The following is a 27,212-nucleotide window of genomic DNA, read 5'->3' as shown; positions in this document are numbered from 1 at the left end:
TTTTTTCTGTCTTTTTTTGTCTCTCAAACATTGTATGATACAGAATGTCTCTTCTCCCTCCATCCTTTGCAGCCTAGCCTATGTAATTATTATTAGATTTTTTTATATACCACTTTTGTTGTGTTGTAGTCAAAGCGGTTTACATATATTTACTGTCCCTAGTCCCTGTCACAATGAGGACAGAGGACTCCTATAGACTCCAACACCTGGCACAGTCAAGCTGGAATGATGAATTATTCTTGCTGACACTGAATGTTTCCATGTTTAACAGGTTTCTGCAAACAGCGGAGATGCTGAAACCCTCCACCCCGTCCCCCAGCCATGATTCAGGGGGTGCATCTGGAGCTAGCGAAGGAGCTGAATACTACCCACATGTGGGTAAGAATCTTCTGGAAGGTGTTTCACCCTCTGTTTGGATGTGCCATGTTATGAACTTCACCTGTCTGTACTCCTGAATTATCGCTAGCCATAGGCACACAGGGATCATGCCTCAAATCTTTGGGCCAGTGCCCTAAATATTGTGGTACCTTTTAAGATCAAGTAACTTCTTCAAAGCCATCGGAGCCTGCGAGCAGTAGCGTGCGTTTGTGGGTGGAAGCTTCTCCTCTGACGCAACCGGATGTTGCGTCAGAGGAGAAGCTTCCACCCACAGACGCACGCAACTGAACGAAGGCTCTGATGGCTTTGAAGAAGTTACTCAATCTGAAAACGCGCCGCGAAGATAAGGGGGAGGGAGGAAGGAGGGAGGGGGCCGCGCGCGATCAGTGACCGCGCCCATTCATAAGAACATAAGAATATAAGAAGTTGCCTCCACTGGGTCAGACCGAGGTCCATCTCGCCCAGCGGTCCGCTCCCGCGGCGGCCCATCAGGTCTGCGACCTGTGAAGTGGTTTCTGACCACTTCTATAACCTACCTCAAGTTCTATCTGTACCCCTCTATCCTTTTATCCTCCAGGAACCTATCCAAACCCTTCTTGAATCCCTGTACAGAGTTCTGGCCTATCACTTCCTCCGGAAGCGCGTTCCATGTGTCTACCACCCTCTGCGTAAAAAAGAATTTTCTAGCATTTGTTCTAAACCTGTCCCCTTTCAATTTCTCCGAGTGACCCCTAGTGCTTGTGGCTCCTCTCAGTTTGAAGAATCTGTCCTTATTTACTCTCTCTATGCCCTTAAGGATTTTGAAGGTTTCTATCATGTCCCCTCTAAGTCTCCTCTTCTCCAGGGAGAACAGCCCCAGCATTTTTAACCTGTCAGCGTATGGAAAATTTTCCATACCTTTTATTAGCTTAGTTGCCCTCCTCTGCACTCCCTCGAGTACCACCATGTCCTTCTTGAGGTACGGCGACCAGTATTGAACACAGTACTCCAGGTGCGGGCGCACCATTGCGCGATACAGCGGCATGATGACTTCCTTCGTCCGAGTTGTGATACCCTTTTTGATGATGCCCAGCATTCTGTTTGCTTTCTTTGAGGCTGTCGCACATTGCGCCGATGGTTTCAGTGATGAGTCGACCATCACCCCCAGGTCCCTTTCCAGGTTACTCACCCCTAGCAGTGTTCCCCCCATTTTGTAGTTGAACATCGGGTTCTTTTTCCCTACATGCATGACCTTGCATTTCTCTAAGTTAAAACTCATTTGCCACTTTTTTGCCCAGTCTTCCAGTCTCGTTAGGTCCCTTTGTAGGTCTTCGCAGTCTTCCGTGTTTCTAACCCTGCTGCAGAGTTTGGTGTCATCAGCAAATTTGATAACCTCACATTTTGTCCCCGTCTCCAGATCGTTAATAAATATATTGAATAGTAGAGGTCCCAGCACCGACCCCTGCGGAACTCCGCTCGTGACCCATTGCCAATCTGAGTATTGGCCTTTGACTCCAACCCTCTGTTTCCTGCCCGCTAGCCAGTGTTTGATCCATCGGTAGATATCCCCTTGCACCCCGTGGTTCCACAGTTTTTTAAGTAGCCGTTCGTGAGGTACCTTGTCGAAGGCTTTTTGGAAGTCAAGGTAAATGATGTCTATGGATTCACCCTTATCCATCTGACTGTTTATTCCCTCAAAGAAGTACAGCAAGTTCGTGAGGCACGACCTTCCCTTGCAGAAGCCATGCTGGCTCGCCTTCAGTTGTCCATTGTTTTCTATGTGTTCGCAGATTGTGTCCTTTACCATTGCTTCCATCATCTTTCCAGGAACCGAGGTCAAGCTCAACAGGCCTGTAGTTTCCCGGGTCACCCCTTGATCCCTTCTTAAAGATGGGCGTGACATTTGCTATTTTCCAGTCCTCTGGGATCTCCCCAGTTTTTAGGGAGAGGTTACATATTTGGCGAAGTGTCTCTGCTATTTCGTTTCTCAGTTCTTTTAGTACCCTTGGGTGGATGCCGTCCGGGCCTGGTGATTTGTCGCTCTTTAGTCTGTCTATCTGTCTGAGGACATCCTCTTTGCTTACCTCTAGTTGTACCAGCCTTTCGTCGTGTTCTCCGTTTATAATCACCTCGGGTTCTGGGATATTGGATGTGTCCTCTCTGGTGAAGACCGACGAGAAGAATTTATTTAACCTTTCAGCTATCTCTTTTTCCTCCTTTATCGCTCCTTTCCTGTCTCCGTCGTCCAGTGGTCCCACTTCCTCTCTGGCTGGTTGTTTCCCTTTTACATACCTGAAGAAGGGTTTGAAGTTTCTTGCTTCTCCTGCCAGTTTTTCCTCATATTCACTCTTTGCTTTCCTGACCTCTCGATGGCATTTTTTCTGGTGTCTTTTGTGCTCTTCCTGGTTTTCCTTTGTTGGTTCCTTTTTCCATTTCTTGAAGGATGATTTCTTGTCGCTTATCGCCTTTTTAACCGCAGATGTTATCCATGCTGGGTTTCTAGTTTGATTTTTTTTTGCACCCTTTCCTAAACCTTGGGACGCACAGGTCTTGTGCCTCGAGCACTATGCCTTTAAGCAGTGTCCAGGCTTCCTTTACGGTCTTCACCTTCCCTGAGTTGCTGCTGAGCTTTTTTCCTACCATTTTCCTCATGTCCTTGTAGTTTCCCTTTCTGAAGTTGAGTGCTGTCGTTTTGGTTCTTTTCACCTTTGATGTTCCCATGTTTAATTTGTACTGGATCATGTTGTGATCACTGTTCCCTAATGGTGCTATTACCACCACTTCCTTTGCGGGTCCTTCTAGCCCGTTGAGGATTAGGTCTAGAGTGGCATCCCCTCGCGTTGGTTCTGTGACCAGCTGCTCCATGAAACAGTCCCTTATCGCCTCTAGGAATTTAGTTTCTCTCGTGCAGTTTGAGTGCCCAATGTCCCAGTCTATTCCCGGATAGTTGAAATCCCCCATAACTACCACCCTTTCACTTTTGCACACCTGCCTCAGTTCGGCCTCCAGTTCCAGGTCGTTTGCTTCTGACTGTCCTGGTGGGCGATAGTACAATCCCAATTTGATGTCAGCTCCTTCCCCTCCTGTTAACTTAACCCATAGTGACTCCAGACTGTCTGCCCTTATTGTTGTTTCTGTTCTGGATGAAGGAATGGAGTCCTTTATATACAGTGCTATTCCTCCCCCCTTTTTGTGTGCTCTGTCCTTCCTGTAGAGTTTATACCCTGGAAGGGCCACATCCCATTTGTTGTCCTCTGTCCACCATGTCTCTGTGATTCCTATTATGTCTATGTCCTTATTTCCGGCTATAACTTCTAGCTCCCCCATTTTAGTCCTTAGGCTCCTAGCATTTGTATATAGGCAATTTAAGTCCCAGTTTGTTACCTTTTCTTTTGGATCTACTCTTGATTTGTTGCTCCTGCTGGTCTCCTCACGTGTTGCCTCCTGTGGTGTGTCTATCCCGTCCTCTGCCCGCTTTTTTGTTCTTTGATAGCCATCTGGGTCCTGCTGTTTCCTCCTTGTCTTGCTCTTTATTTCTAGTTGCCTCTCGGGTCCCTGTGCTGCATCTTTGGGTTTATGTCCATAAAGTGTCCATTTTGTCTCTAGTCCACTATCGCCATTTCCTGTTTCAGTATCCTTGCTTGATACTGTGGTCCGAAGTGTCGAGGTCAGATCGACTATCGGCTTTCCCCTTGTTATCAGTTTAAAGTCATGTCTATGCAGGTCTGGATGTTACGTGCCAGCATCCTCGTCCCAGCCGTGCTCAAATGCAGTCCGTCTCTCCTGTAGAGCTTGTTTTTCCCCAGGAAGGTTGACCAGTTCCGTACAAAGAGGAAACCTTCCTCGTCACACCATCGCCTCAGCCATCCATTTGTTGCTTGCAGCTCGGTCTGCCTCTTCGCATCTGCTCTTGGTACTGGCAGGATCTCTGAAAAGGCTATCCTCCCTGTTCTCAGCTTCAGCTTCATCCCCAGGATCTTAAACTGCTCGGTCAGTGTAGTCATGTTGAAATTCCTTCTGCTGACGTCATTTGTTCCGACGTGGATTATCACTGCTTTATCCTCTGTCTCAGCTCCCTCCATGATACTCTCGATTCTGTCGGAGATGTCCTTTGTCCTCGCCCCTGGGAGACATGTCACTAGGCGATCCGCTCTGCCTCCTGCTATGTGACTGTCCACCTCTCTCAGGATTGAATCTCCCACCACGATAGCAGATTTTCCTCTCCTCAGCTTCCTCCTGGGCCTCAAGTCTGTGTCGATGATTGGATCCTCCAATCCTTCCTTCTCCTGGTTGGTTCCTCCGCAAGGTTCCTCTCTCTCGGCTCCTGGTGGGTCCTGGTGGCTCCTGGCGGGTCCTGTCCTCCTTCCGTTTGTTCCCTTCTGAAGAGCGGGTGATCCTGTGTTTCTACCATCTTGCAGGCCTCCTCGATGAATCTTTCGAGCTCTCTGACCTGTTCGTGGATGTGGTTTTCTCTGGTGGTGTCCTCAGCTGGTTCAAAATCCCTTGGTTCCTCTATGGAGCGGAGTCCCTCTAGCTCCTGTACTTTGATCTGCAGTCTTCCGACCTCCTTTTTTAGGCTAGCCAGTTCCTGACATCAACTGCATATGTATGCCTGCCTCCCGGAAGGGAGGTAGTCATACATGTGACAATCAGTACAGTATACTGGAAAGCTTCGCTGGCCTTCTGCTGCCTCCATTTTTCCTTCCCTGTGACTTGAAGTTGGTGCGCAGGAGTGTGCCCGATGTGTCTCTAGGTGGAGAAGTAAAGAGAGAAACAAAAATGAGTATAGAGTATAGAGAAAGGGTGTATATATATATAAATTTGTTTGTTTTTTTTATTGAAGAAGGTTGAAGAAGATTGAAGATTGAATTGAATTTGCTGCTGAGCAGCCTGGACTCCTGGCTCCTTCTCTCGGCTCCTTCGCAAAGGCGCCCTCGCCGAACGGCCGCGCGCCGTTGGCTCGCCCCCTTTTAAGGGGGAGTCTGGGCTTGCCGACGCTGCTGTGACGCTGGGGGGTGGGCGGAGCTTTCTCTCGCCGCTACCCCACGCTGTCCGCCTGCCTTCCGACTTGCCTGCCCTCGCCCACGCTGCTTCTCTCTCCTCTCCGCTCTCCTCCCGGTGCCTACAACCACCCGCACCAACTAGCTACAGAAAAGAAAAATGAAGAAACGAAGCTTCCCAGGCTCAGCCTTTTCCTCCCTTTTAAGGGGGAGTTTGGGCTTGCCGACGCTGCTGTGACGCTGGGGGGTGGGCGGAGCTTCCTCTCGCCGCTACCCCACGCTGTCCGCCTGCCTTCCGACTTCTTAACTGCGGGACAAGGCCATTCACCGCTCCACGGGACAGTGGATGGCCTTGTCCCCATACCCGCAGTGAGCACTTTTCCCCCCACCACTGTTTCGGCGGGCAACCCGTGGCTAGCCACAGGTAGTAGCCACCGTGTCATTCTCTAGTCCAGAGGACTACTATTAAAATGGTTGGTGGTCTTTGTCATAAAGCTTATAAGGACAGACTTTAAGATCTCAATATGTATACTTTGGACGAAAGGCAGGAGAGGAAAGACATGATAAAGATGTTTAAATACGTGACATAATTGCACATGAGGCGAGTCTCTTTCGATTGAAAGGAAACTGGAATGAAGGGCATAGGTTGAAGTTGAAAGGGGATAGATTAAGAAGTAACCTCAGAAAATACATTTTTCCATGGAAAGGGTGGTGAATGCATGGAATGGCCTTCCAGTGGAGGTGGTGGAGACAAAAAGTGTATCTGAATTCAAGAAAGCTTGGGACAAGCATGTTGAATTTTTGAGGGAGAAGGAGGCACAAATAGGCAGACAAGATAGGCCATGTGGTCTTTTTTTTTTTTTTTTTTTAATCTTTATTCCTTTTTATTTCTTTCAACAAGTGTACAGTATTATTACAATTAATTTACATAACACACTTGGCATTCTTAAATAATATTATTATACATGTTTTTATTCCCCCCCACCTCCCACCCTTTTCCATATCAATAAAATATTCCTTCCAAATTTATATATAATTATACATCCCTTTTTGATAATACAATTAATCTGACATGAAATCTGTCCCTCCCCCCATCCTTCTTCCTCAAACACTTTAAACATTTTATTATACCCAGTAATGCACAACAATAAATATCCCATCCTATTACATATATCTCCTTATTTTTCATAACAACATATTTCCAATATTTTTCCCTCCCTATCCCTCCCATCCCATCCCATTTGTCTTTATCTGCCTTCATTTTCTCTGTTTTTGTGATCCAATTTAATAATCCAAATCTTGTTTTTAAATTTGTATGGATTCAAGCTGAGACTAAAGACCTAGCAATGCCTCTCCTGTGTTTATCAGTCAGCTCTGCCTGCAGAAGGTAACACTGATAGACAGAGACACATAATAGATACCGCCAGTAGCCAGGCTGCTTGGAGTTTTTAAATATTTGCATAATTATAAAATAAAGGCAAAGACCTCGGAGCACCACATCAAAGAACACATAGATATCTCCAGTGAAAAGTAAGGTGGTGGAAGGTATCATTCATGGGTCAAAAACCTTCATAATTATTTTCAACTCAAATAAAATATCTTTAATGAGTTTATTAAATATTTTCTCTTATCTTATTGAATATTTTTTACTTTTTCTTTTGTGACTTTCCAAACCAGTGTTTAAGAATAAATTAATTACCCATGCTTCTCATTTTTTACATGGTACATGCTAAAACACTGTAAATTAACAGCCAAATGCAAAACAACAAACTTGTGCATCTATTGCAACTATAGAAAAACCGCTACTTATCTTTCTTTATCCTCGTAGCTCGAAAGAAGGCTTGTTAGCCAGCAATTAGAGAAATTGTAACACAAATACCTCCCCTTTGCTTTATTTAGACAAGTCCCGTTTTGCTTCCCATAGTAGACTTCATCAAAATTAACCCGGGCTGCAGCAAAATAAAAAAATAGCGTTTCACTCTGCAAAGATGTTAACAACAATCTTATAGATCTAAAGCAAAAAATGCACACCAAAATACATAGAAATTAGATGAAAATAATCAAACAGCTTTTTAGTCACAGACCTGTGTTACCCACACTTCTCATTTTTTACATGGTATATCCCAATTTTATGTGGAGAGGTGGTAGAAGAACTTTATGGGAAGGTACCAAAGTTTCTCGGAGGACATTTTTTTTCACCGACTATTAGCACCCTTGGCTGCCAACTCTTCTTGGTCCAGTGATTTTGTCAGTCTCGACTGTCCTATAGACACAGAAAACAAGGGTATTTGGTATACCAAGCTTGTTGCCCGAGCAGCATGCACAAGACCTTCAAGTCCCCACACACTTGCCAACCATGGTCTTCATATTTAAGTTTACAAAGAAGCAATTCCAAGTTCTCGTAGGTTTCCTTCAAGTGTACGGAATAACCTACAGGTATGGAAGTGTAAAAACCACCGTTGTGGAGTAAAACTGCTTTGAGACTTCTTTTTGAAGAATCTATAAAAATACGCCATTGCTTTGAATCATATTGGATTTTAAATTGACCCATCAGACCTTCGACATTGATGCAATAAACCAACTTGTCTTCCTGGGCGAAGTATGGAACGAACTCCATTTCACGATGTCTGAACCATGAAGATGACACTCCTGGCAACAATAAATTCCTGCTTTTCAGCCTTGATCCGAGTAACTCAGCGGCATCTTTGGGAAGGTTCAAGTCTCTTACCAAATCATTCATTTCCTCCCGAGAAAACAATTTTGGCCTTGTATCATCTTCAAAGTAAGAACTTGATTCATCTGGTTCAGGTATGACTTCACCTTCATCAGAGCTAGGTATCTGCACCCTCTGGAAACTCCGAGTAACTCAGCAGCATCTTTGGGAAGATTCAAGTCTCTTACCAAATCATTCATCTCCTCTTGAGAAAACAATTTTGGTCGTGTATCATCTTCAAAGTAAGAACTTGATTCATCTGGTTCAGGAATGACTTCACCCTCATCGGAGCTAGGTATCTGCACCCTCTGGAAACTCTGCACCATCAAACACTACTTTGACTTCCTCTCCTTCCAATTGCTGGTCCAATCTCTAATCTTAAGTACCTTAGACTACTGCAATATCATATATCTAGGATCCTTCAAGAAAACCATCAAATGCCTGAGAATCATCCAGAATACTGCCATCTGCCTCATTTACGATCTCAAAAAGTCAGAATATGTAAGTCCGTTCTACAGAAAACTTCACTGGTTGCCAATGGAGGCAAGGATCATCTTCAAGTTCGCCTGCCTTTGCTTCAAAACCTTTACGGGTTTTTTCCTTCGTTTTAGTGACACAAGCAAGTTGACCTTGTTTGGAACTACATTATATACTGGTTAACAGATATTTTCCACGTGGTAGTATAATTGTAAAATACACAGGTGCTATTCTTAAATTTACTGCTATGGTTCATTTTCTTTGAAGCTTAGCATGTAGTAGATGCTAAAACACCCATCATACCTTGCATATGTTATTATGTGTAGATGACTGATAGGGGTAAATAATATAAGGACTTTAAATCAGGAAAGGGAAAGAACATTTTGAAGACATGCCCTGAGAGCACCTCCTTGCTGCTATAGAAAACCACATGTACTTTCACCTGGGCGATGGAGAGTAGTTTCCCCATGGGCAGCCTAGGTGCATTCAAGCAGATGCATTCTTTTAAGAGTTGCCCTTTATATGGCTGGTTTTTGGGCTTAATTTACAGCAGTACTGAATTTTCATCTCTTTAGGTTACAGGGATTGTGGGTAGTAAAGCTGTCCTCCACTGTAGAGGAAGTTACCTTTTCTCTCTCCTCCAGCCTAGTCTGACCTTTTCTGCTCCTTTTCCCTTTAAGTCTTTTTACAGAACAAAGCCCGGAGGGAGGATTTCTGTCCTCGGAACCTGAAGCAGATGCATATGGTGATCAGCAAACTCATGCTGCACTCCCACCTGCAGGTCAAAGGTGAGTGCAAGAGGATGTGTGTGACAAAACAGGAGGGAATCTGAGTAAAGCTTGTACACACCATAGTAAATGGAGGAGGCCTTATAATGTAGAATTCTCTTATGTCCCTTCTGGATTCCATACGCTAGGTGTTCAATCTCAACCCGCAGTCTGGGTGTTGCAGAAATCCACATCTTTTCTAGATACATGCTCAAACCCCTTAGCCTGAGAGTTAGTAAATGATCCTAGTTTCAATTTCTGCAAGCAGTCCGTGCAGAAGTCTTTTGCAGTTGCTCTGCTTCTGTTTCTTATTTTTTCGTTTAAAGTCTGTTTTGGTGGCTTCAGTGCCTTGAGACCCCTCCCCGGTGGTCCCCTGTCAGAGCAAAGGATGCAGTGCTGGACTGCAGCTTCACAGAGAAACTCTGGTAGGTTCTGCGTGCCACTTTCTTGAAGTACCCAGGGTCCCTTCCCATGGGCGTTTGCTGGCTGGTGACTCTGTCACTGCAGGCTGTGTGCGTCTGGACTAGAGAGTTGCGCGGGGACAGAAATCCCACCCGTCCCCGTGAGGAATCCCACCCGTCCCTGTGAGGAATCCCTCCGTCCCCACCCGTCCCCGCGAGGAATCCCCTCCGTCCCCACCCGTCCCCGCGAGGAATCCCCTCCGTCCCCGCCCGTCCATATAAACTTCAGAAATAGTTATTTCATTTAATTATGCTACTGAATTAAAGGCTCTGGTAGAAACCATTTACAAATAAGCAAAAAGACTTTATTAATTTGAAAATATTAATTGGGAAGAATACATACTTTGCAAATGGGTTTCTACCAGAGCCTCTAATGTTTATAAATTTTTATCAACACAACTAATATACTACTTTATCCTGAAGCAAAATAAAAAAAAAGAAATATAATTCTTTTCCTACCTTTGTTGCCTGGTTTCTGCTTTCCTCATGTTCTCATTCAATTCCTTCCATCCACTGTCTCTCTTCCTTCTGCATCTTCCATTTGCTCTGTTACTGTGCCTCTCCCTTTCTTCCCCCTTCCAAATTGGTCTGGCACCCATCTTCTTCTCTCCGCTCCCCCCATAGTCTGGCATCTGTCTTCTTCCCTGCCAGCGTCTTCTCCCTACTCTCTCTTCCCCATTTCCTTTCAGCGTCCTTCTCCCCCCATCTTCCCCATGTCCTGTCAGCGTCCTTCTCCCCCCTCTGTCTTCCACATGTGCTTTCAGTGTCCTTCTCCCCCCTCTGCTTCCCCATGTCCTTTCAGCGTCCTTCTCCCTCTCTGTCTTCCCCATGGCCTTTCAGCGTCCTTCTCCACCCCCCCCCCGTCTTCCCCATGTCCTTTCAGCGTCCTTCTCCACCCCTTTGTCTTCCCCATGTGCTTTCAGCATCCTTCTCCCCCCTCTGTCTTCCACAAGTGCTTTCAGAGTCCTTTCCCCCCCGCCCTTCCCATGGCCTTTCAGCGTCCTTCTCCACCCCTTTATCTTCCCCATGTCCTTTCAGCGTCCTTCTCCACCCCTTTGTCTTCCCCATGTGCTTTCAGCATCCTTCTCCCCCCTCTGTCTTCCACAAGTGCTTTCAGAGTCCTTCCCCCCCCCGCCCGCCCTTCCCATGGCCTTTCAGCGTCCTTCTCCACCCCTTTGTATTCCCCCATGTGCTTTCAGCGTCCTTCTCCCTCCTCTGTCTTCAAGTGCTTTCAGCGTCCTTCTCCCCCCCTCCTTCTCTACCGCCCCGGGTGCAGCACAGCCGGCCAGGTCCCCTTACTTTTGTGGCACTTCCCCGACCGACTGACAACAGCCCCGGTCGACAAACCTCCCTGCCCTTAACTGCGAATCTAAATTACCTTATTACAGCTGCTGTAAGAAGATAATTTAGATTCGCGGCTACAGGGCAGGGAGGATTGTCGGACCGGGGCTGTTGTCGGTCGGTCGGGGAAGTGCCACAAAAGTAAGGGGACCTGGCCGGCTGTGCTGCAACCGGGGCGGGGTGTGGCGGGGCGGACCGCCCCGTCCCTTGGTAGCCACTCGAACCGCGAGGCTACTCTCCTCCTTACCTGCACTGCCTGCAGCACAGAGCCAAACGGAAGTCTTCCCGACTCAGTCGCGCGGCTCTTCTCTCTACCTTCTCTGCTTGCAGCACAGAGCCGAACGGAAGTCTTCCCGACGTCAGCGCTGACGTCGGAGGGAGGGAGGGCTTTGTTTAAGCCCTCCCTCCCCTCCGACGTCAGCGCTGACGTCGGGAAGACTTCCGTTCGGCTCTGTGCTGCAAGCAGAGAAGGTAGAGAGAAGAGCCGCGCGACTGAGTACATCCAGCCCCGCAGGAACCCCGCGACCCTCGGAGGCGTCCCCACGGGATCCCCGCGACCCTAGGGGGTGTCCCCACGGGATCCCCGCGACCCTAGGGGCGTCCCCACGGGATCCCCGTGACCCAAAGGGGGAACCCGCGGGATGCCCGCGGGTCCCGCGGGATTCCCGTCGTCCCCGTTCCCGTGCAGCTCTCTAGTCTGGACAGAATCCCACCCAGGTTTCAAGACACAGGATGCCTTTTCCGCCCCCGACCGTATGGCAGAGGATCCGTGGGGGCAGAGGTTGTAGTTGGTCTCTGGCTGGCTGGCAGTCTGAAGATCTTCATGTCTGTGTATTTGGAGCTGTTTCTGAGGCACAATGTCCTTTTTCTTTACTCAGCTGCTTTAAAAATGCTGACAGGCAAAGGCACTACAGAGACCTCCATTATTTCCTATGGGAATTTCGGGGGTGGCTTGTGGATTGATTTAAACTTCATTTTTCACAGTTTCTATGGATAGGGTTCAGCTCCCCCACCTCCCCAGACCCCAAAACGTTATTTTTTTATTTTTACTCTTTTGGCCAGCCATCTTGGATTTTAAAATCGTTTTGGGTTTTTTCCCCCTAACTTCTATTTCTGCCTCAGAAACCCCTCGATTTGACTCAAAATTGATTGGGATGGACCCTCCCAGCCCCTAATCTATTGGATGTGGACATTGATTGCATGGGATGGGCACCGATCAGCAATTTTTTACTGCTTACCATAGCATGCCGGGGGAGGGGGTGAGAGCTGCTGACTTCGTCTCCTCATGTCCTCAGGCTGGGGGGCTGGACTGGGTCTGTGCCTTCCAAAGAAAATGTCGCCCAAGGGCCGTTCTGGAGTATGGCGCAATACGCCTGTGTTCTGAGTCTAGGGACTCTTTTGACAAGACACATGTACCTCAACAGAGCTCTGCCCTGGTTGCGGAGTGGGCCTTTTCACTGGATTTTATTCTGCTCCTCTGAACAGCTTATCCTCAGACCCTGCTCATTTGACGCAGCCGGTGGACATGTTGGTGCTTTTACAGTCTATGGCATCTGTGGCAAAACTTCCTGTTTAGGAGCTCTCTTGTCTGGCTGTGTCAATCCTCGAGTGCAGTAGTTGCCATGTAGATTTTATGATGCTTCTGTCTCCTACCACTGTATTTAATTTGGATCCGGCTGATACCTTTGCTGAGTCTGGTCTCTTCGGCCACCCTGAGCATCTGAATTTGGAGGTGCTGCTCCTTCTTCACATTTTCAGCAGGCTTCTGTCCGCCTTTTTATTGCTGATGTTCTGAAAGAGCTCCATTTGGATTTTCCACCTTCCCATTCTCTGGATTTGGTTCTGGCTTGTTTTCCTGGGCCTTTTTCCACTCAGTCCACAACTCCTTTGTCTGATTTCAGAACACTGTGATCCATGAAAAGCTCTTTCCGATCTTCTAAAGCTATGTCTATGCTTTATCACCTGGATCCTGATTTTTGGCAGGTCTGAACAGCTTGAGGTAGATTCTGCCATGGCACAGGTTTTCCAGGATTGGAGACATACTCTGGATCTAGTGTCGATCACCCACTTCTTGCGAATTCTCGTTGTCCAAATGGACAACGAAGTACACTGTACTAGCTGCTGTGTCCTTGGATTTCACAGAGGTTTCCTCCATATTTCAATATTCCCAGAGCTTCGCAGGTTTCTGCGTTTCCATGTTCTGCAACAGCATTTCTAGTTCGCAGCTCTGCCCCTTGGGCCTTGCAATGGCATCTGCATTTTCGTCAATGTTATTGTAGTTGGGGCGGCTTTCTACCAGCAGGGTACCGCGAACCGTTCCTGGGATAGTGGCTCCCAGGCTCCATTTTGTTGGGAGTGCGAAGTTGTGATAAGAATGGTAGTGTCTCTGCTGCAGACATTGTCAAGTTCAGGAAGAGACACTTGGAGTCCTCCCAGTCCCTGGAGTTTCTGAGGCCTCTCCTCATCTCCAGCTGGCAGATTATGTGGGAAGTTTCTGTGAGTATGCACATTGCCAAAGGCGTTTTTTGGGGTGCTCGCTGCACACTGCAGGTTAATGCTACATTGTTCCTCAATGTTTTTTCTGAGTTGCCTTTGTGCCTGTTATTGTTAATATTTTGCAAAGCAAACCAGTTCATCAGTTATTTCTGTTGATGGGGGATTTGCAGGTATGTTCTTGGCTTTGGGATTTAGCTAGGATTGTTTACTAACTCTCAAGCTGAAGGGGTGGATTTCTGCAACACCTGGACTGCAGGTTGGGATTGAACACCTAGCATATGGAATCCTTCAGGGACTAACAGAAAGAAGATTATCAAAGGTACAAACCTAATCTTCCATAATACCGCACAACTTGTATGTCTAGGATAGTGAGGAATGAGTTCGCTTTATCCTTAATGCAAAGTTACACAATGGATTTCATGTACTGGGGAGAGTTAGGGGTGTGGGATTCCTGAGTAACACTTGCATTTCTGTCCTCTCAGGTACCCTTTCTATGCTGGACTGTAATATTTTCCCTGGCTTAAGCAGTGATTACCTAGAATCTGAGGTGAATCTGTTCCTGATTCCCTTCATGGACAGTGAGAGTGATGAGACGGTGTCCAGAGCAGGTGTGGTAATATCCTTGACACCCTGATAGACACATTCTCCCTAGCACTGAAGGACAGTTTGCTGTAGAGTTTCTGATCTGCTGCACACTTTTTATTGACCCTGAACAAGCCCCTTAAGCCTTAAATATACATTTGTGCATGCTGCTTATCTAGCACATTGATAGCTTTGTATAAAAAATACTTTTTTATTTTTCATAAGGAGCCTAGAGGTTTCGGGGGGCGTGGCTTAGCGCGAGCACGGATGGAGGTGTGATCCTGAAGCTCCTCACCATCCAGGCAATGAAATAAAGAAAAAAATTATTTTTCCTTCAAATAATTGTATAAAAAATATATAAACGGAAAGCTGAATAAAAGATACAAAACAAAATCCTAAATTGCGGTATTTGAAGAAGGGTATGTGCAGACAGGAGACGGAAAAGCGGAGTGCCGTTTGAGCTGACGGTTACAAAGAATTGAATACAGCGCTGAGGTATATGTTTATATTCTGACCAGATATAACAAGAAGCTGAAGAGAATTGGGAAAGCAGTCTGTGTTTTCGGAGGTTTTAGAGTGGCTTGAAAGCAGTGCTGAGACTGAGAGACGAACGTGAACTGAAATTAAAAAAAAAAAAAAAAGCTGAAGGAAGTTGGTAAGCAAAGAGCTGTCAGTGTCGGCGATTTCAAGAGACTATGAGATATAAGTTTGATTGAGAAAATGTAAAGAATGGATATGTTCTGATAAAATATAACTAAAGAAAAAAAAAAAAAAGCTGAATTGATATATTTGAAGCGCGATTTGTGCTGATGAGAGTCGGGAAGGCATAGAACCGTTTGTGCTGGCGGTTTATTGAAGTTTGAATGCTGAAACAGCATGGTAGATGGGATTGAACAGTTTGGCGAAATAGAAAAAAAAGAGGAGAAAAGTTTTTATTCTGAACAAATATATACTGAAACAGAAAAAAAAGAGGAAGCTGTGAAAAGTCAGGAAAGCTGAGAACTGTCTGTATTTCAACTGATTCGGGAGACTTTGGAGCAGTACTGATGCTGATGAATGTGAAAGACCAGATAATCAGATTGTGATCCGATTAAAAATAGACAAAAAAAAAAAAAAGATAACCTGAAATGCGGCAGTTGAAGTGAGATAAGTGCAGACAAGAAAAGGGAAGGAAGAGAACCATTTGTGATTTTGACGGTTTCATTGAACTTGAATACAGCGTTGAAACCGCGAAGTACAAGTGAAAGATCAGATTGATTGGAAAAATTGTGAAAAAGGAATTTGTGTTCTGACCAGCTATATTGAAAAAAAAAAAAAGGGGATTAAAAAAAAGAGAGAGAAGGACTTGCATTTTCTCTCAGAAATCGGGTGCTGAAGCACTGAAGACAAATAAATGTCAGCTTACTAATAATAAATAAATAAATACTGAATATCACTTTCCTCTGGCAAAGCTGCGATTGGGCTTGTGAGAGAGGAGACAGAGAAAAGGTTCAACGGAACTTTTAAAAAAAAACTGAAACAGCAAGACATTGAGGAATTTGAGAGACACTGAGAAAAAACAGAAGAAAATTGCTTAAAGTTGGTCAAAATAGGAAAAATAACTCTAAAAAAGTGTTACTCTCCTTAATCGGAGCTGCGATTGGGCTTGTAAGAGGAGGGAAAAAAAGAGTTCCCCTATATCATTGAAAAAGTGAGAAAAGAATTTTCAAACTAACATAGATAAAGGAAAAAGAAAAGAGCATAAAAAGAAAAATTTCTAATTCAAATATATAACAAAATCTTGGAAGAAAAGAGATTAAAAACCTAAGAATACCAAATCTAAAAGATTTAAATACAAGAAATAATAATAACCAAGAAAAAGAAAAAGAGAACAATAACATGGCAAGTACCAGACAAAACAAAAATGAGGCTGGTACATCTGCAAAAAGACAGAAACAAGAACAAATAACACCAAGCAAGATACCACTTCCTATCGAAGAATCAGACACATTAAGCAAAGCTGAAGTCATGGAAGAATTAAAACAAATCAAACAAATGCTGAAAGAAACTATTACTAATATGTCTGAAATGAAAGAAGAAATTTTAAATATACATAGACAAATGGAAGTTAACAACAAAAGAACAACTGAACTAGAATCAAAAATGGAAACTATAGAATGTGAATCAAAAAGATGTAAAAACGACAACCTGGAATTAAATAAATTAAAAGATCAACTGGAGGATTACGAGAATAGAGGAAGAAGAAAGAACATCAAACTCTTCGGAATACAAGAAAATTTAGAGGGAAAAAATACTATCCTTTTCCTTGAAAATTTAATTCCAAAAATTCTACAATTAGACTTGAAACAAACAATTGAAATTGAAAGGGCGCATAGAATCCCAATAAAAAATTTAGAAAATAAAAACAGACCAAGACCAATCATCTTCAAAATGTTGAGATACCAACAAGCGCTAGAGATACTAAATGCTGCAAAAAAAGATAAAAACTTAAATTATAAAGGATCAAGATTATGGTTTTTACCAGATTTCGCCAAAAACACAGCAACTAAAAGGAAAAGACTACTAGATATGAGACCTCTACTCAAAGAAAAAGGATTTAAATATGGTCTATACTATCCAGCGAAAATGAGAGTGTCATCTGGAGACAAATCGTTATATTTTGAGGATCCCGAAAAACTAAAAGAGTTTCTTTCTAAACCTGAACCTATGATATATTAACATAATATATTAAGAAGGTTTTGAAGACTCTATGAAAAATTAGGAAATATAACATATCGAAACATTTGAAGAAATGGAGGAAAACAATACAAAGAAAAGACAATAATAATTATATGAAAGAAAGAACAGAATATATGAAAATTATTAAATAATACACTGCATATAAGTTTAAAATAATTATATGTTGAAATCATAATACTAAGGAAATACAAATTAACATATTGTTAAATGGAAAATGATACATTAATAAAATGTTATGGAAAATGATTAAATAAATATAAAAGATCAATATAGATAGATAGAAGGGAAATTTGTTTAAACAATTAAATATTGATTGCCTGGAATGGGGAGAATGTTAGGATTATAGTTCCAATGTGTATCCTTAAGCAGCCAATGTATTGGGTGGGAAAGGGAGGGATAAGAAGAAAATTTATTAGAATAATTAAGGGAGATACATTAGGGTTAAATATGTGTGTCATGAAGAAAATTTTTTGGTTATTAAATATGAAAGAGGAGAGGAAGAATAAGATAATGAAAAATATAAAAATATATAATGTCTTTTAAAATATATTCAATCAACGTCAATGGCCTGAATCACGTAATTAAAAGGAAAAAAATATTAACATTTTTAAAAAAACAAAATGCAGATATTTACTGTCTGCAAGAGACCCATCTTAATATGAAGGAATCACAGAAATTATCAGGTGGATGGATAAAAGAATGTTTTTTTGCTCCAGCAGTGGGTAAAAAAGCAGGGGTTGCAATCCTTATAAATAAAAAATGTATGGCCAATATAAAGGTAAAAAATTCAGATCCACATGGAAGATGGATACATATCGATATAGGTATGGGAAATGATACCCTGACGTTATTTAATATATATGCCCCTAATTCGAATCAATCAGAATTTTTCAAAAAGCTACAAAATATGTTATTACCACTGGCTGCCTCTAATTTAGTGGTGGCTGGAGATTTTAATGCTGTAATGGATCCATTATTGGATAAAAAACCAGGTAAAAATATTAAATCTTTAGGTCTAGACAACTTAGTTCAATCATGTGATTTGAAAGATATATGGCGTATTCTTCATTTTAATGATCAGGAGTATTCATTTTGTTCACAGGTTCATAAATCATTTTCAAGAATAGATTATATTTTTGTTTCAACAAATAAAGTGCAACAAGTGATTAAAGCCTCCATTGATCCTATTATCATTTCGGATCATGCGGGAATATGGATAGAATTACAATTAGATCAATTAGAAAATAATAGACCTCTTTGGAGATTTGATAATACATTGCTTGTGGATGACAAATTTTTAGAAAATTTTAAAACACAAATTAATGAATTTTTTCAAATAAATTTAGTGGAAGATACATCTATAGAGAATGTATGGGATGCATTTAAAGCAACTATGAGGGGTAATATCATATCATATTCAGCTTTTATTAGGAAACAAATTAAAAAACAATATATAGAATTAGAAAAAGAAATAAAAATATTAGAAGCTAAATTGATAAGTAAATGGGAATATGAAGTTTTGCAAGCTCTTTTGAAAGTAAAAGGTAAATATAATGAATTAACTTCAAAAATGATAAGAAAAGATTTGTTTTCCAAGCAAACGGTGTATTATGGAAGTTCTAATAAGGCGGGAAAATTATTAGCAAATTATCTTAAGGCAAAAAAAAGAACTAATATTAATGGAATAAAAGATGATAATGGTATAATAACAAATCAAACAAATATAATATTAAAACAATTTTTAAATTTTTATAAGGATCTATATTCTTCCGAACCTTATTTGGAGAGACAAAAAGATGGAAAAAAATTTTTAGATTTAATAAATGGACCTAAGATTCCTGATCATATAAAACGAAGTTTAGAAGAACCTATATCATTAAAAGAATTAGAAACAGCATTGAGATCTCTTAGAGTTGGATCCGCTCCAGGTGGTGATGGTTACACAGTAGAATTTTATAAAACATTTCAAAATATCCTCTCCCCACATTTATTAAAATTATATCAGACACAACTTATAAAAGGTAATATAAAAGGTACTATGGCTGAATCAATAATAATTGTTTTACCTAAGCCAAATAAAGATCCTACTTTGGTTTCAAACTACAGGCCTATATCTTTGATAAACGTTGATAATAAACTTTTGGCGAAAATTTTGGCTTTAAGATTAGCCAAAGCTCTCCCACATATTATAGATATGCATCAAACGGGTTTCGTTGCTAAAAGACATTCCTCCAATAACTCTAGACTATTATTTCACATGCTAAACTTATCAAAAAAAATGGATGAACCGACATTTACAGTTTCATTAGATGCCGAGAAAGCATTTGATAGGGTAGAATGGAATTTTATGTATCAGGCTTTAGAATGGTTTGGTATAGGTTCTGGATTTATACAAATGGTAAAAACACTGTATAGCTTCCCGATTGCAAGATTAAATATTAATAATAAGATATCTGATGGTTTTCAATTGCAGAGGGGAGTTAGACAAGGTTGTCCTTTATCTCCTTTGTTATTTGATGTTGTATTAGAACCCTTATTGTTAGCAATACAGCAAACGAGGGAGATACAAGGAATTCCATATTCAGATATGGAATATAAAATTTCGGCTTATGCTGATGATATTTTACTTTATTTGAGAAATCCAGAGTCTACCTTATCTTCTTTATTGGAATTAATTGATAAGTTTGGCAAATTTTCAGGTTATAAAATTAATTGGAATAAATCTGAAATTATACCCTTGAATGTTTACTGTGTAAAAGGATTATTTGATACTTTTCCATTTATATGGAAAGAAGAAGGATTTAAATATCTAGGCATTCAAGTTAAAAAAACAATTGAAGATACAGTAAAAGAAAATGAAAAATTTGTATTGAAAAGAGTTACAGAGTTATGTGAGCAATGGAACCCATTACATATTTCTTGGTGGGGAAGAGTTCAAACTATTAAAATGATGATGTTGCCTGTGGTTTGCTACCAAATGAGTATGATACCTATTTATTTTCAGGGGTCCTTTTATAAGAAGCTTAATAGAATTTTAACAAAATTTCTTTGGCTTGGTAAAACACCTAGAATAGCTTTAGTAACCTTACAAAAATCAATTAAGGAGGGAGGGGTAAATTTTCCAAATTTCTATAGGTACCATCAAGCCTATATACTACGTCAGGGTATGTATTGGATCCTCCCAGAACTTATAGATAATGCACCAGATTGGTTATATTTGGAATGGCGCCTTATGTTTCCCCTAAATTTAGTTCATTTACCAAGTATTAATATACCTAAAAGATACAGAGAAAACAAAATAATAATGGATACTTGGAAAACATTGAGATTTATTGATAAATTAACACCCATCCCAATATATAAATCAACTAATCAATCCATATGGATAAACTCCAAGATCAAAATTGGCGGAGCTCAAATCCTTTGGAAGAACTGGATTATTGCAGGAATTAGATCTCTAGATGATATTATTTCAGAAGGTAAACTGCTGGATTTTTCACAATTGCAACATAGATTTGGTCTTAATAAAACACAAAGTTTTAAATGGTTGCAATTGAAGCAGGCCATTCAGGTTGGGTTCCCTGAATGGAAATCATTAAACAATCAATATAGTTTAAAGTTCTTATGCTTTAAAGCAGACTTCCTAGGACATCAAGCCGCATTGTGGTATAAATTAATATCTGGATATTTGAATAAAAAACCAAAAAATGGTCTAAGAGACATTTGGAGCATTGAGATTGGACATCAAATTAATGCATCTCAATGGCCACTAATTTGGTCTTGGAGAATGGGATGTACAGTGTCAGCGTCTATGAGACAAACATGGTTCTTTTTATTACATAGAGCTTTTTGGACCCCTACTCGTTTACAAAAATTAGACAGTTCTAAGTCTAATAGATGCTGGCACTGTAATCTAGAACCAGGGACATTAGATCATTTATTATATCATTGTCCTTATATTAAAATATTTTGGAATTCAATTTGGCCACAAATTAATAAATTAATGGAAAATCATATTGCAATATCATATGATACAATTTTATTTGGAACAATGATGAGAAAAAAAAGTCAAATTTCACCAGAAAATAATAAACTTTTATTAATTATGACAGGGGTTGCCATTCAACATATAACTAATAATTGGAAAAATTACAACAACCTAAACTACACATTTTGGTGGAATACAATATGCCATGTTTTTAAAATGGAAAGAACAATAGCAGTACAAAAGGGGACATATAATAAATTTATAAAAATATGGGGGCCATTGACAAAATACTGCAATGATTAAATAATAGAATACTTTTTCTTCTTTTCTTCTTTTAGAGATTTTTTTTTTTTTTTTTTTTATGACACACATATAGGGGGGATAAGGAAAATAATTTATATATAATATACTATAATATATGATACAAAATGTAACAAATGATTAAAAAATAATAGAAGGGTGGGGGGAGGGAAATTTATCCAGAATATATTGTATTAGATATAAATATGTTAATAAATAATTATCAATTGTATTCTAATATATTGTATACTTTTATAAAATTTGAAAATACTATATTAAAGTGATGAAGGGGTGGGGGGAGGGTGAAGGGGAAAATCAAATTCAGATATACATTGTGTTAGACATAAAAGTGATACCATACATGTATCCAATGTATTTTATTATTGTGTACACTTTTTGTGAAATTTGAAAATAAAAATATAATGAAAAAAAAAAAGGAGCCTAGAGGTTTCAACTGTTCTCTCTCCACCTGCCCTCCTCAGGTTCTGGGGCCATTCCACTTTTTTCTGTGCTCCCTGGCTACAAGGGCCATCCAAGCTTCCAGTCGCTCATCGGAAAACTCAGGAGCCAGATCATGTCAATGTCACGACCCCAGCTGTCTCACACCATCCTGACAGAGAAAAACTGGTAAGAGAAATGAAGTGATGCAGCACCCCCCCAGTTCCTTTTGGTGGACAGTGTGAAGGTGCTCAAAGTATGCCCTAGTGCAAAGTTGGGGAGAGGATTCCAGAAGAAAGATCTGTGGGGAGCCTGTTACTCCATCCATTATTGTTGGATCTATGATTTTTTTTTTTTGCCCAGAGTGCACTGGGATGAGAGCAATTTTTTAATCAGTTTTTAAAATTACAATATTAACATTTAGAACAATATTCAAAGTTATTTCTTCAGGTAATTTGACCTGGGTGCTGCCCAGCTAAAAGGACATTCAAGTTTCCACAACATGCACATTGTTTTCCTAGTTTAAAAGGGAGGGGTTGGAGGGCACCACATGTACCTTTGTAACCTACATGCTTGTTGTATTTTAACCCAACCCTCCTTATCACCTGCACAAATAGGTAAAATATGCAGGTGTGTGTTGGAATTCCATAGTCCAAACATGCTCAGAATTTCCTGAATGCTATAGTCTTTTCTAGGAACAAATCCAGGAAAATACTGTTTATCTCCCTTCCCCTCACAGTCAATGAAGCAATAACACTTCCTCCATTCATCTCCCTATTCTCCTGCAACCAGCACTTGTATTTTTGCCTAGCTATCTTGAAAACCGCCCACCTTTTTCCCCAGAAGAAAATTTCTCCAACTCCTTGTCAGAATTCCCTTCCACCCTGCTACAGTCTCCCTCAGTATGCAGATAATTTAACACCAAACAACAGTGATGGAGACAGTCGGGGATGGCAGTGAGTACTTATAAATGTCTTCATTGCAGTAACAAATGGATGATGCTATAATATAGCAAATGAGAGACTCGACACGATTCGTGTTTCGGCCTATAAGGCTTGCATCAGGAGTCATGCAAGTTCTTGCCCAGTGGGTTCAGGCTCCGTCAATACAGTCTGGCGCTTCATAGCTATCTTGCACGCACTCTCCTGCAGATTCGTTGCACCAGGAGCATCACAGCAGGAGAAAGGAAGGCTGCATGCTCCCAGACAGGATTCCCGGAACTGCCTCCTAGCGGCTCCCTCTCCTATAACAAATGAAGATAATGCAGGGGATCAGACTTGGCTGTCTCTGGTACTGTCTCTCTACTAATTCTGCAGTCACTGATCCCAGAAAACTGAAAACCACTCCCAGAACCATCAGCAATGCTCTTGGTGCAGTGAATCTGCAGGAGAGTGATTGTGGGACAGCTATGAAGCGTCAGACTGTATTGCCAGAGACTCTGTTGGTTCTTGTTTGCTATATTATAGCAGTGTTTCTCAACTTCTTCAAGCCAAGTACCCCGTAAGTTTAACAAATATCAACCGAGTCCCCCACCCAAGCTCTGCCCCAGACCTCACTCCCATAATACTAATTGTAATGCAATTTCTTCCATTCATTTTTCATATACACACAATATAATCTTATTAACAATACATAATAAAAACCACAAAATTTAAAAAACACAAAGCACACTGTATGCAGAGAAAATGATAATTATCATTTATATTCGGGGGGGGGTCAAAGAGGTCAAGGCAGATGACTTTAATATATTCAATATCACCTCAGTAACAAACTATAGAAAAATAGACAAATATAGTGCAAAACATAGAAAGCAAATATAAATTCTCAGAACTGACAACTTGATCACTAAATTGAAAATAAAATCATTTTTCCTACCTTTGTTGTCTGGTGATTCCATGAGTCTCTTGTTGCACTTCCTTCTGACTGTGCATCCAATATTTCATTCATTCTGCCTCCTACACGCTTCCTTTCCTCCAGACCTCATTCCCTTTCCCAACTAATATCTCTCTCTGTCCCTCCATGAGTTCAACTTTTTTTCCTCTCTCCTCCACCCCTATTGGCAACATGTCTCCCTCTCTCTCTTTCTCCCTTGTGTTCCAAGCTCAGGCCCCTTCCCTTCCTTCTCTGTCCCAAGTTTGTGCCCCCCTCTCTGCCTTCCAGCTTTTGTCCCAAAATCATGCCCTTCCCATGTCCCAACATGCTTCTTCCCTCCCCCCCTCTTTTCTCCCTACTTGCTCGTTCCAGGTCTGCACTTGCTTCCTTCAGAGCTGTCCAGCTGGGCTGCTCCTTCCTACCTTCAGCAGCACTTGTTGAAGGGACACGGGCAGCTGCTGCATGTGGCAGACCCACAAGCCTTCTCTCCATGAAACACCCACCCCCACCCGCACCAGCCAAAATCAGCAGGAGGAATGCCCACTCCCTTCTGCCACTGGATGTTCCAAACCTCCCCATACCTTAAAAATAGATGACAGCAGAAAGGATGCCTAGTCCCTCCTGCTCTCCAGGCCCGCCACTACAAAATGGCAGGCCTTCCCCTTCTCGGGGAGGGTGCAGGGGGAGGGGCCTAAGGCTCAGATATCTAAGGCCCCTCCCCTGGGAGGGGTCAGGTGTTTGAGCCCACCTAAGGCCCCTCCCAGGGGAGGGACCTTAGGCTCCTGAGCCAATCAGGGCCTTGGGCTCCTCCTGTATCCTGGGATCAAACACCTAAGACTCCTCCCAGAGGAGGGGCCTTAGGTATCTGAGCCAATCAGGGCCTTAGGCAGAACTAGTATTCTATAAAAGATTAGGCTTGCTAATGTGCCATCATAGAGTACTAGCTGAGTGCCCTTTATTGAATGGACACCAGTGTATGGCTGGAAGTCTTTATGTCCTGATAAAAGTTATGCAGATGGAAAGGGGGAGGATTGGAAACATTCTGGGGGTAGAGTTAAAAGGTAAACATGTAACAATTATTTATTTAAATTTAGGACTACATATTCAGCAAGCTTTGCCTAGGGAAAACTACTCTTCATACCCAGATCTTTCCTAAACAAACAGGATGACTGAAACTATACTGGAAGTATTGGTTGCCTCACAGAATATTGACCCCATAATGAATTTGAAACAATATACCTGTTTTGAAATAGTCTTGCATATGGTTAACTTTTTAAACTCCAAAGCAAAAAAGGAACAGATGTGTGTAGAAGGGGTGACATTGTGCAAATACTTATTCTAGTTTAGTCTTCCCTCATCCTATTTTCTGAGGACTGTAAAAAGGTAACACCACAGAAAAGGAGTGAGATTTTTTTTAAATAACCAGCGAGAAAAGAACATTGACATAAAAGAAATATTGTACCATGTTATCACTGTAAAAAATGGTATTTTTAAACTTTCAGAAAAAGAACACAGGTATGACCTCTGCAGTGTCTACAGCATGCTTGTCCAAGTTCAGTCCCTGAGGGCCGCAAATAGGTACTAGAAATTATATTACACTGTAAGTTAAATACATATGGGGTTTTCTACAAAATGACATTACTGGAGCTTAGCTATTTCAGGGAGAGCGAGGTAAAGGAATGGATAAGGATGTTTAACTCTGTCTGCAGGCCTTATTTCTGACTCTTCCTTGTCTTCTTCTAGTGGTTGAAATTGTCTCTCTCTCTCTGGCAGGTTTCATTATGCTGCACGGATCTGGGATGCTGTGAAGAAGTCCTCGGCTCTCTCAGAGTACAGCCGGCTGCTGGGTTAAAGAAATCTTTGGGGAGGGCTGTGGGAAAAAAAAATCAATGATAACGGCAGAGGATGCAATCAGCACATGTTCCCCCTCCCTTTTAGAGGATGATGATGATCCAACATGTTTGGGCCCCTTTTTTGTTTGAAAGGGAAGAGGGAGTCTCTTGGGGACATGTAGGAATTGGAGTTAGGTGAGATCAAAACTGCAGTGAAGGAACATTAGCAGAGTCACTAACTCTTTGGCAGTACATGGAGGAGAGAGCTGGCCGTGCTTTGTAAAGGAAGGGACACACAAGCATAGTAGTGAGTACTGATGTGGCCTGAGGCTGGCAACTGCTCTTGTGTGCAAGTTATTTTGTCAGGTTGCTATATGAAGGGAGCCATATGTCAGGACTCCATGGTTGCAGGAATCATGGCAGTAGATGTGAAATATGCAATCTAGAAGACAATAAACTGAGAGCAGATGTTTGAGCAGAGACTAAAGGGGAGTGTGAATTTTGTTTTCTTTTATGCTAGATGCCAATATGCATACATAAATATATACATAGCAAATCCCACATGTCTATATGTAAATATATGTATTCTTACATTTATAGATGCACATTGTTTACCCTCCCTGTGGGTAACAGTGTGTGCGTAATCTATCTGCTGTCATTTACTATGTTACCAACCTTCGGCAGCGGTATTCTTGAGACTGCTATAAAGCAAACGACTTTCTGTTTTCAAAAGTATACACTGGGCCAGATTCAGTAAATGATGCCGGAATGATCCATGCTGAAATTGTACCCTTTAGCACTTAGTGATGATGCTCGTAACCAACTTTCAGTGTGCAGACTTACACCAAGTGAAACCCGGTGTAAATCCTGGCATGCAACCTCAGAATTTATAATATTGCAACTACATGATGGGAATGCCCCTTACCCACCCATGCCCCTTGTATGGCCACACCCCCTTTTGGGTTTTGTGCAAGATGGTTTTGGTGTGCGACTTTATAGAATAGTATGTAGGAAGAAGTGCACACAACTCAAATACTTGCCTATTAATGCCAATAATTGGTGTTAATTGGCTTGATACCTAATTAGGTTGCACGTGCAACTCAGGATTATGCACAGAATTCGGCAACCTTTATAGAAGCTGAGGGTCTGTGGTTTGGTTGGAAGTGGTGTATATGAATTTTTTCCTTTGTCAGTTTTCAAAGGGAAAGTATGTGTGTTTTTTCATTTTTCAAAGACCACAGATTAAAAAATACCTGCAAACTTCTGAAGACGTGCTCTCTGTACACACATTCATAGACATGTATGGCTATAAATATACAATATACTCTGGGACAGATTCTGGGTGCCTAAAGTTAGGCCTACATTATAGATGCCTAAGTACTTTAGAGAATGGTGCCTAAGTCCTTCTCCGTCCCTAAACACACCTACTTTGGAGTTACGCACTGTTAGGTGCCATAAGATAGACACCGATCTTATATAGAATTATGCCTAAGAAGATAGGCACCTATCACCCAATTATTATTTTTTTTTTAATTATGAGCTTATTAAAGTTCATAATAGAAGCCAATATACAGGGGAGAGTGTGACACAGTGGTTAAAGCTACAGCCTCAGCTCTCTGAGGTTGTGGGTTCAAACCCACGCTGCAACTTGTGACCCTGGGCAAGTCACTTAATCCATACTAATATTTCTGTCTGTTATTTTCTTATTCTTTGTACTTTTTTAGATTCTGTTAACCGAGTCGACCTCCTCTTTGGTTGAAGACCCGGTATACAAAGCTAAGTTTTAGTTTAGTTTAATCCCCCCCATTGCCCCAGGTACATTAGCTAGATTATGAGCCCACTGGGGCAG

The 27,212-nt window shown here is 41.7% G+C and overlaps 1 protein-coding gene across 5 annotated transcripts in view; it reads left to right on the top strand.

Moving 5' to 3' along the window:
* The window catches only part of SMG9 (SMG9 nonsense mediated mRNA decay factor), a 79,711-nt gene extending 53,868 nt beyond the window's left edge, over positions 1-25,843 (top strand). For 4 of the 5 annotated variants that reach the window (XM_033963887.1, XM_033963889.1, XM_033963888.1 and 1 more), the window contains 5 exons: positions 272-378; positions 9,228-9,335; positions 14,095-14,220; positions 21,704-21,848; positions 25,305-25,843. In XM_033963887.1, the coding sequence (XP_033819778.1) occupies positions 272-378; positions 9,228-9,335; positions 14,095-14,220; positions 21,704-21,848; positions 25,305-25,383 (565 nt within the window). In that variant the 3' untranslated portion in view covers positions 25,384-25,843. Of the gene's footprint in view, positions 1-271; positions 379-9,227; positions 9,336-14,094; positions 14,221-21,703; positions 21,849-25,033; positions 25,110-25,304 lie in introns of all 5 variants that reach the window. The other variant, XR_004541128.1, reaches the window with a different exon arrangement.
* Positions 25,844-27,212: the final 1,369 nt, after the last annotated feature.

The sequence above is a fragment of the Geotrypetes seraphini genome, chromosome 11 (assembly GCF_902459505.1).
Source record: "Geotrypetes seraphini chromosome 11, aGeoSer1.1, whole genome shotgun sequence".
NCBI classification, from domain to species: domain Eukaryota; kingdom Metazoa; phylum Chordata; class Amphibia; order Gymnophiona; family Dermophiidae; genus Geotrypetes; species Geotrypetes seraphini.
Note: the sequence above shows the minus strand (reverse complement) of the source record. Positions and strands in the feature narration are given on the sequence as shown.